Here is a 10187-nt window from a genome sequence, read left to right as displayed (position 1 = left end):
TCATACATTCAACACATCTCAATAGAATCTACAAAATACTACTATTTATAGATAAACTTATATCATTTGAGAATACCTCAACACCCAAACGCAACCTAGTTTTGAAGGTAATGACACACTCGACATAGCCTAGTTTTTTTTTTAATGTTTTTATCTCATGTTTGGTGCTCTTGTTGGTTTGAATTCCATTTAATTCTTATTATTCTCTAAAGAGTAATGCTTATGACAACTTCTAAAAGACACACACGGCACAAGCAGAACGGCAAGCAGATTCATAGGTCAAAAATCGTTTGGAAAAAAGTGGTACTTTGCGAAAATCACCGCACGTGGTTCTAACATGCCGCCACATCTACGCATGATCCTCACGCGCCACCCTTTCTAGTAGCTCTTCTCGGCTCACACACCAGATCACTGGACTCACCACTACCAGACCTTTCAGATCTAACTTTTGTGGTTAAAAAGAAACAAGTGTGTTGCCGTTACAGATTCCAAAGTATATCGAAGTGGGTCCAAAATATAATTCTTCATTTTTTGCATCTATCTTACTGCTTTTCTTTTTTATTTCCTTATTTTTAATTAAAATAATAATAATAATAAAGAGTTCGTCTCTTGAACGTTTGTGTGTAGAGGTTGAGTCCTCTATTTTTATGAAGGGTAAGGTTGAGTTTCTGTTTAGGCAAAAAATGTTGCTTCTTGGACGTTTGTCTGTAGAGAATATTAGTAATAGTGAAAACCATACCAGTCACAAAAGGAAATAATGTACTGATAGAGCTCCAAATGCATTATTTTTATTTATGATGTCATGTTTGATGTGTGAATATCTTAAAATATATTCAGTCATAGATGTAAATTTTTCTAATAAATGAATGATGACAGTTTTCGTTAAAAAAAAAAAAAAAAAGAGTAATGCCTCTTATTTCCTTAAATTAATAAAAGAGTAATAAAATCCTCCTGAAAACCAATAAAGAAATCAGGAATTTATAAAAGGCAATAAATCTCATGGCAAAGGAAGATGTTTACTTCCTTCTAAGCCGATCAAAGTTAATGCCACGAAAAATTGGCAAACGAAATCAAGAGATCCAAGCAGCAAAATGGAAAGATGTTAACTAAATTCCTTTTCTAAAGCCAAGCAATAGATTAAAAAATTATCCAATCTGGCTTTTGATTCTCTTAATATAATAATGGCTTTATTGGCAATTATATTTATATAGGTGTAAAGAAATTAAAAAAAAAAAAAAAAACAACAAATAGGTGTAAAGTCAAAGTACGCACCTTCCTTCATACTTGGTTGGCCAGTTGGGTTTGGACTTGAACTGCAGCAACTCATTGAATTAACGAATACTCAACAGCCCGCACCAAGCAAAATCTTTCTTTCCTCCACCAATTAACGCGTTCCAATCCGACACCCAAGAAAAGAATATAAATCACTGTCGGCACGGCACCACATTTCCACATTCTCTCTGTATTCTTCTTTTTCTTTTTATTATTCACCTTCTCTTCTTCTTCTTAATTACTTGAACTTCTTCTTCCGATTCCGTTTAGCGTTTGGGTTCCGATCAAGAAGAGAAAGAGAGATGGATTCGGAACAACGCCGCAAGCGAAAGCGTATGGGCCGGCCGTACTCGCAGGGACACTACTTGTCGCTTAGATCTTTCGTTCTTTGCTTGTCCTTCTTTGTCTTCCTAGCCTTCTTGTCCTCCGATCGCTTCTCGATTGGCCCCGTGTCGTTTCGACCGGTTCTCAGAGCCTCCTCCTCCTTAACCCTCTTGTCCTCGTCCCCCAGCAGTTCTATTCTTGATTCTTTCCACGACAAATTCTTGCCCCTGAGAGTAGAGGATAGGGTTTTGTTCCCCGATCACCTGCTCCTACTGGTGTCTAATAAACTCCATGAAAGCGAAGAGTTGGAGTGCGTTTACTCCACATTCTTGAACGGTTCCGGCGAGCTTCTTCAAGATAAGAGGAGCCAAGAAGTGGGTATTCGACCTGTGCTGTCCACTGAACCGTACGATGCGCTTCGGTCGATTGTGAGGTGTCCGCTACCGCCGGTGAATTACTCGACCGCCGCCGTAGATCTGCGGAGGCTTCGGAGCGGCGAGGCGGGCCATTATGAGTGGTCCGTGGGGGCTAACCAGACGGTGTATTGGTGGGAGAAGTTGGCTTATGAGGCGGTTTTGGACGGAGATACGGTGGCTGTGTTCGTCAAGGGATTAAATCTTCGGCCGCATAAGAAATCGGATCCGACCCAATTTAGATGCCATTTTGGGTTTGGGAACTGGGGGAGCGATGAAGGGTTTGTGTTCAAAACTCGAGCTGTTTCGGCTGCACAGGAAGTTGTTCGGTGCCTGTTGCCTCGGAGCATTAGGAACAACACGGAGAGGGCTCAGGGAATTAGGGTAGCCATTAGTCATGCCAATGCCAGAGCTCATCATGTTCATGAGCCTATGCCTTCTGTGGCCAGAATTCACGACACCAAGTCTGAGGAGAACAAGCAAAATCGGAGCAAGTATGAGCTGTGTGTGTGTAGCATGGTATGGAACCAAGCGCCAGCGCTGCGAGAGTGGATTATGTACCACGCCTGGCTAGGGGTTGAACGCTGGTTTATCTATGACAACAACAGCGATGATGACATTGACGAGGTGATTAAAGAGCTTGACTCTCAAAACTACAATGTTAGTAGGCAGAGCTGGCCGTGGATTAAAACCCAAGAGGCTGGTTTTTCACATTGTGCATTGAGAGCAAGAAATGAATGCAAGTGGGTGGGATTCTTTGATGTTGATGAATTCTACTACTTCCCTCGTTCGTTTCGTCACCCAAAAGGAGATGGTCTTCCTGGTCAGAATTCGCTCAAGTCCATGGTTGCCCATTTTTCGTCTTCCAATTCAATCGCAGAGATCAGAACAGCTTGCCACAGCTTTGGGCCATCTGGTTTGAGTTCACCTCCAGTACAGGGGGTAACCGTTGGGTACACTTGCCGGCTGCAAAGTCCTGAGCGGCACAAATCTATTGTGCGTCCAGATTTGCTTGACACTTCTCTTCTCAATGTGGTGCATCACTTTCAGCTTAGGGAAGGATTCAGGTACTTGAATATGCTAGAAAGCACTGCCGTTTTAAACCACTACAAATACCAGGTGTGGGAGACATTTAAAGCCAAGTTCTTCAGAAGGGTTGCTACCTACGTTGTTGACTGGCGGGAGGATCAAAATAAAGGATCAAAAGATAGAGCACCTGGGTTAGGGACTGAAGCCATTGAGCCGCTGAATTGGAAGTTACGCTTCTGCGAGGTTTGGGATACTGGCCTGAGGGACTTCATTTCGGCCTATCTTGTTGACCCTCTAACCGGTTTGCTGCCTTGGGAGAGGTCTCCTCTGTAACACGGATACATAATCAGGGTGCTTTCAGCTTAGCTCCCCGTGTAGACAGACGTATACGAGAGCCGCCACTGATTCTTTTCATTGTTTTGGCCTTCTGTTCATCGATTTTTTTGTAATTTTTTTATTTTTTATTTTATACATGCCACGAATTTATTATAGGGATCACACACATGTAAATTTGTGACAACATGAAATGAAAGTTTTTTCCATTTTTGTCTCTAATCTTGTCGAATGATTCATCGATTTATTTCTCCATTTCCTTCGTAACGTTCAAGATTAGCACGAAGGATGGTTCTACTGATAGAAACTAAGACGGAGTATTTGGTGATTCATACATAGGCATTATATATAATCCACCGAATAGTTTGGCGAAAAATGAGTGAAGCATGTACTGGTAAGTGGGCAATTAATGGGCTAGTTTCACATCATGAAACGTTTGAGTAGAATATCAGGATATCACCTATGCAAATTCAAGCGAAGGTGATGTTTGAAGCATACTTTTCTATACTTTTCAGAAGTAATTACAAATGAATCTGATTTCCTTGTCGCCCAAGTTTGGAAGTGTCTTCATAAGGTTCGCCAGAAGTTGAAAGATCAGTTTAAGTTCTAGTCAGTATAATCACGCATAAAGTTTTTATACCAGAGATACATAAGAATGTTACTTGCAATTCTTTAACATTAGAATAAGAGGGGATAATTAGAATAATTCAACACTTATTTATCCTGTCGCGTTGGAACAGGGAATGCATACTTTTTAAAGGAATCCGGCCCTTAAAACTCACTAGGATGAGCGTATTATTGAACCAAACAAAACAAGAAGCAATAAAACCAAATACAGATAATGAACTTAAAACTATTAGACAAGCCAGCCTCTCCAGACCATACAAGTGCACAGTGTGCCATGCAAAAAGTTGGGTTAAGACTGCCAAATCGCACCATGTATACAAATGGAACCTAACCATACATGCTCTGAATTATGCCTTCCAAATTGTCCACACTAACAATCCATTCATCTCCTCCAAATGGAGATTTTAGTAAATGTCCAAATTAACACTTGGGCTGAGGGTCAAGTTACTGTTGCTTGCAACATGAGAAAAAGCAAGAATAAAAACAATGCCTTAAAATGAGAGAGAGAGAACATTTTGTAGCGATTTAAAAGGTGAGGATAAGAAGAGTAGCCCAAACAATTTTATGTTCTAACTACAAGATAGGTGGAGCAAAATTAGAGCTGGTGATTACAAACCCTCAAAATGGAGGGACAATTAACTTAATGTGCATATGAGTCTTAATTTTCCTTTCCCTTTCAGGAGGAAACCATTTATATCTATCACATTTGGGGTAAAGTTAGCCATGCAATAAGCCACAATAGAAAAATAATTTTAAACCTATGTTCAAGCTTAGGGATTTGACGTTGAGCTGAATCTCTGTTTTGCAGCTGATGTTCCACGCAAAGCTATTCTGTTATAGGCACCTCCAGACATGGAGCAAGGGGAAAGGACGGTCAAATATATACATTGCTAACTTTCAGACTACAAATCTGTGGTACATAGAACGATATACCAGAGTTTAAAATTTTGATATCAAAGAGATGTTTAAGAGAATTAAAAACTGTACCCAGTTGAACGACACTAATACCCAACATCTATAATACCCAACATCTATCATGCCAAGCATCCTCTGATAGCTAGAATTAACAATTCGAGAGAAGGGAATGAAAAATAAAAGGAAGAAAGCAGCTACACAGTTTACCTTTCCTCAATCAATGATGAATTACCAGAGTTTAAAATTAGCAATCTTAGAGAGAAGCACCTGACCAGAAGTAGTAAAACCCCTAATTGTGTCACCACCAACAATTGCAATTCCTTTCTTTCCAAGTGGCTGCATAATTCCCGCCAGCAAAGTGAGGCTGGTATAAGTTTCTCTTTGAAAGGAACATTTTTAAAACCTTGCACTTGCCAAGAAAAGTCAACTTCAGCCCATGCATGATACCTGTGTATTTGAAGGCAGAAATGGCAGCTTAGACTTCCCAGAGGATAAAGAGATAGGTTGGCCAGGTAGCTCTCTGCAAAATCAGGTAAAATAGATGGTTTCAAGATGATTTGTTTTGGTGGAGAACTTAGAGTTTATGACACTGTCAAATACTTGAAACTTCCAATAGGAAGTTCCTTTAAATAACTTCAAAGCTCCAGATTTCATAAGATTCTGCTAGAGTTATCCTTGCATTAGTTTATTGGCATCCACAGCCACAGCCTCATCATCACCAATAAAAGATTTAGCAGTGAAACCAACTTGAAGGATACAGTGTCTATTGTAAACAACAACTAGTGTCCTGCAGCATGACACATCTGTCAGAGATTCCCACACCTTGAGAATGAGCAATGAAAAGCAAAAATTAAGCAGACTGAATAGTTTCTATATGTGCCAATTACAACAAAGGTTTCTTCCCCTCTCTCCTTGACAACCAACAGGGCATAACTATTCTGTATATTTGCAAATGATATTTAGATTGACTCCCAATTTAATAAATAATTCTACCATTATATTAAAGAAATAGGAATTGGGCCTAGTGGCTCTGAACTATAATGTAAAATTGAGACATCCATTTTATATTCTGAACTAACTTGAACCAAACTCCATCTTTTGAAACTTAGCATCGTAAAGATTACAGTGTCTCTCTGTATGCATCATCTTCAATTTGACAATCTGACATAAAAAGAGAGGTTCTCATTATTTTGTAACACTAAAAGGTTGAATCTTGCAAGAAAGTAGAAACCAGTGAGTTAAAAAAATAAAGCAGGTGCATAGAGAATAAAGATCACTGTGAACATCGTAGGAAAGGCGATATAATGTGCATTACCACATTAATTAAGAAACTACAGAATCAGGGAGATGAGGGCATATTCTCTGGCATTTAACTCCTTCAGGACTTACCTGAAATCAAAACATAACCAATAAAAACGAGCCCTAACTTGGAAGGGATAGAAAAATAGACCTGAGCAACCAACTAAAATGAGAGAGAAACTAGGATTGAAAAGCATATGGGAAACCCTCACCACAAATATCGGCTTTGGTTGGATTGACAGCCATACGAGATGGGTTAGGATATTGGTGACAGCCAATCCAAGTGTCAAAAGATCAGCTCTTGACTGTGAACTGCAGGGTGGATAAATCTCACATGAATATGACCATTGAATATTAAAGTTTTAATCTATAACTGCTTGAGAAAAATGTAAGACAGCAATGATGAACTCAGAACAGATTAACTTTGAGGGAGTTCCATAAAAGTAAAACATAAATCCTATGCTACTTGAAATTCGAAATAAGAACAAAAAATTGAACTTATAGACCTCCAACAAAGTAAGCAATATGTACTAGCTAGACTTCAACTCCCCCCGTGTCAGTGCTTTGTGCACTATATTAATACACATCCCATCCGAAGCCCAGAGAAAGGAGGAAGCTTGTGATAGGTTGACAACTAGTGTCCAATTTGGTTACCTTTCAAAAATCTTATAGCTTGACTTTGAACATGCTGGTAACGTAGTCATACATTCAAATTTCAGAAAGGTAGTAAGTTTGTAGAATTGTATCATGACTCTTGATACTACTCTCTCTCTCTCTCTCTCTCTCTATATATATATATATATATATATCAGAGAACTGGCCAAAAACCCTTGATAAGTCTGATAACAGCACTTGTAAATCTCACGTCCTGTTTCTCTATTATATCTTTGTTATTTTATTTGGAATACCCTAATTTAAAGGTCTTGGAGCCGTGGCTAAACAGGTCATGCGACCTAACACTATACCTGCAACACAATGACGTGCATGCACATGAATTCGGCGAGATGGCATTAGCTGAAAACTGAACAAAGACTTCCAGGTTCTTTTTTTTCCCCAGCTTCTCTAAGCCGTTTTTATGGAAATCAAACCATGTTCCCGTCAAATGAAGAAGTTACACAAGTATATCTATTCATGAAGCAAAATGGATTTAGGGGAAACCAGCAGTTGTATGCTCCAGTTGGTATACATTGTGGTTAATATCCACCAAGAAAAAGATAATCGCAAACACAACATGCAGTGGAGGACTTAATTGGTTAGGGATGTCGAAAATAAAAATAAAATAAAATATAGAAAAGATAAGGGGGAGGGGGGGGGGGGGGAGAGAGAGAGAGAGAGAGAGAATGGGGGAGAAACTTTGAGGGCTACATATAACATATGTCCGAATGATGCTAGAGAAATAATGGAAATCAAATAAATCAATGATACTGATTGATTTACACAATGAACTAAATATAGTAGAGAATAAGTCATATTACCATAAATACTAGAATATTATGAAAATATTCTAAGTAGGGTAATATTTTAACATCCTCCCTCAAACTTAGGATGAAAAACTTTGAAATCAAAGTTTGAAATTTGAGTGTAGCCTTCATATCCATTGATTGATAGCAGATGAGATGGTCAAAATGGTGTTGGGGAAGAAGTGTCTCGCAACTGGAGCAAATTTGAGTGTTGCCTTCATATCTATTGATTGATAGCGGATGAGATGGTAAAATTGGTGATGGGGACGAAGTGACTCGCAACTGGAGCATCAAATCTAGAGTTGTAGCCAACAATGGGTTGTATATAGCCATGGTCAACTATAGGACCAAAATTAGAAGGCCGAAACCCAATAAAAAATGAGAAGATAGCTAATAACGATACTCCAGATGCATGGATGTGACGGCGTATGGGACCAGACTTTCACAGTTCAAATGATATGTACCATGCGAACTTAATTCTGAATTTTTTTTTCCAGAACAAGCAACATTGAAGATTGGAGAGCACCGAGCAGCAACAGGCTTGCCGGAAAAGGATGCTGGAAAAAAACCATAGCGTTGGGATCGGGTCTTTCATAGATCGGATGATTTGTACCATGCGATCTTAATTCTGAAGTTTGATTTCAGAACAAGCAGTGTTGAAAGTTGGAAAGCACCAAGAGGCGACAAGCTTGCCAAAAAGTGACGGCAGAAAAATACCCAAGACACCATTCTTTTTACATACCATCTTTTCATGCAGTGGAACAAGATCAAAATGACAAGAACAATAAGAGAATCGAGGCCACCATCATACAAATGAGATGGTAAAGGGATTTGTCAATGGAGGTGTAAGGTGAAGGAGTGGCTGTGATTTAGCTCCAGACTTTTGGCCGCACTATGCCAGAACCAACTTTTCAAAGACCTTAACAAAAACATTGTTGCCAAAGAAGCCAATCCACCATCGGTAATTAAAGAACATCCTTGCAAATTCAAAGTTCTGATAGAACCTGCCCTCCCAATCGCTGCAAGAGCTTTATCTGTAATCAAATTACACCAACTCAAATCCAAATTCATCAAAGCTGGAGCCAAGTTAATAACCGAAACAACTCCAACATCCCCAATATTCTTCCTCCTCCGTAGTAAAACTTTCAACAATTTGTAGAAAATAAAAATAAAATAAGGAGATGAGGATGTGACGTAACTGAGAAAATTTTGTAAGAGGTAATGCTAGAGGGAGAACTTTAAAATAAACAGTCCATAGCATCGAGCCTGGCCTTAGCCTAAGGCTCTGATACCATGTGAAAAATAAAATATAGAAGAGAGAGAGAGAGAGAGAGAGCTACATCTTTGCTAGTCTAAATTGTACTTGAATGCATAACATATGTTCCTATTTATAGGGAAATGATGCTAGAGAAATAATAGAAATACAATAAATCAATAATACTAATTGATATTGATTGATTTACACAATAAACAAAATATAGTAGAGAATAAGTCATATTACCATACATACTAGAATATTATGAATATATTCTAAGTAATGTTCTTACATAATATTCTAACAACGGAATCTTGAGGTTCACAATGACACTAATTAATCAATTAATAAAAGCAATTCCCGCCAATGTAAGTTGCACTATAACTCATAATCCCCAAACTATAACACACAATGGCCGGAAGCAGATAGCATATCAAGTTCATTACCTGCTACTGTTGAAAGGAATATTAAGCTGGAATTGAGCAAGTAGTATTGGAGCCAAAGCATGACCAACAATACCAAAGTAAACGCTCAAAACTACAAATCACGCACAAATTTAACCAAAATGCTGACAATTTCTCGTTGAGATCATTACCTGCTCGCATCAGCAACCGGAATGCCCGAAATAGTGCGGTTAAGGAGAACAGCCAAGAGCTACGCCCCTCCAATATAAATCGATAAGCTCCGGACAGAGTCGTCGTTGTTGGAGACCAAATCTGCAATCCAGTCCCTCCTAGGCTTTGACCTCTTGTAATCCTGTGAATTTGAAGAAGAAGAGGAGGAAGAGGAATCCCTAAAGAAGAAGCACGGGAAAGAGGGCTTAGCACGACGATTGTAGTGGCAGTTTGGGGTTCCGTGGATTGGGACTACGGAGGAGGATTCCCGCTTTCATCGGAATATATAAGACCAAAATATAAAAATGAGAGTTCTTGTATGCAGCATCCACTAGTACACACAATGCACACACTATGCATCTGAGTTTTTATTTTTATTTTTTTTAAATTACGAAAGGTGGGTTCTAGAAGGTTGGTTCAGTTGCTTTTTTCCATTCAAATTTGCCACCGCAAAATTTCTCCTCCCTTGCCTGCGTCACCTTCCTCTGCCCAGCGCCACCTAGCGATACCGTTTCTCTGTCCAGCGACACCGAGTGACGCTCCTCCATCTGGCCAGCTCTGCCACTCTATTTCCTGGAGCAAGGTTCTCTGGTATGAAACTCACTTTCTCTCCATTTCTTTCTATTTCTTCCCTCTAAATCGCCAT

At 39.2% G+C, this 10187-nt stretch overlaps 1 protein-coding gene and 1 long non-coding RNA gene across 8 annotated transcripts; one reads left to right on the top strand and one right to left on the bottom strand.

Moving 5' to 3' along the window:
- The first annotated feature begins 1298 nt into the window (after positions 1-1298).
- LOC121255889 (glycosyltransferase family 92 protein RCOM_0530710) lies at positions 1299-3585 on the top strand. Its single transcript, XM_041156440.1, has one exon. The coding sequence runs from the start codon at positions 1575-1577 to the stop codon at positions 3369-3371; it is 1797 nt and encodes a 598-aa protein (XP_041012374.1). The 5' UTR covers positions 1299-1574; the 3' UTR covers positions 3372-3585.
- Positions 3586-4531: 946 nt separating this feature from the next.
- LOC121256465 lies at positions 4532-9846 on the bottom strand. 7 transcript variants are annotated; one of them, XR_005939003.1, is made up of 8 exons: positions 9523-9846; positions 9374-9399; positions 8677-8706; positions 7688-8591; positions 6364-6524; positions 6229-6302; positions 5361-5433; positions 4532-5249 (listed from the first exon to the last, which is right to left on the bottom strand). It is a non-coding gene; the product is annotated as an uncharacterized LOC121256465 (long non-coding RNA). The 7 variants fall into 7 exon arrangements; XR_005938999.1 differs by having other exon boundaries at positions 7688-8706; positions 9523-9845; XR_005939001.1 differs by lacking the exon at positions 9374-9399 and having other exon boundaries at positions 9523-9845.
- Positions 9847-10187: the final 341 nt, after the last annotated feature.

Source organism: Juglans microcarpa x Juglans regia, chromosome 3D (genome assembly GCF_004785595.1).
Source record: "Juglans microcarpa x Juglans regia isolate MS1-56 chromosome 3D, Jm3101_v1.0, whole genome shotgun sequence".
Classification (NCBI taxonomy): domain Eukaryota; kingdom Viridiplantae; phylum Streptophyta; class Magnoliopsida; order Fagales; family Juglandaceae; genus Juglans; species Juglans microcarpa x Juglans regia.
The sequence above is the reverse complement of the archived record's forward strand: the minus strand, read 5'-3'. Positions and strand labels throughout refer to the sequence as shown.

Coding starts and splice junctions, on each gene's coding strand:
- LOC121255889 (XM_041156440.1), top strand. CDS start 1,575: ATGGATTCGGAACAACGCCGCAAGCGAAAGCGTATGGGCCGGCCGTAC.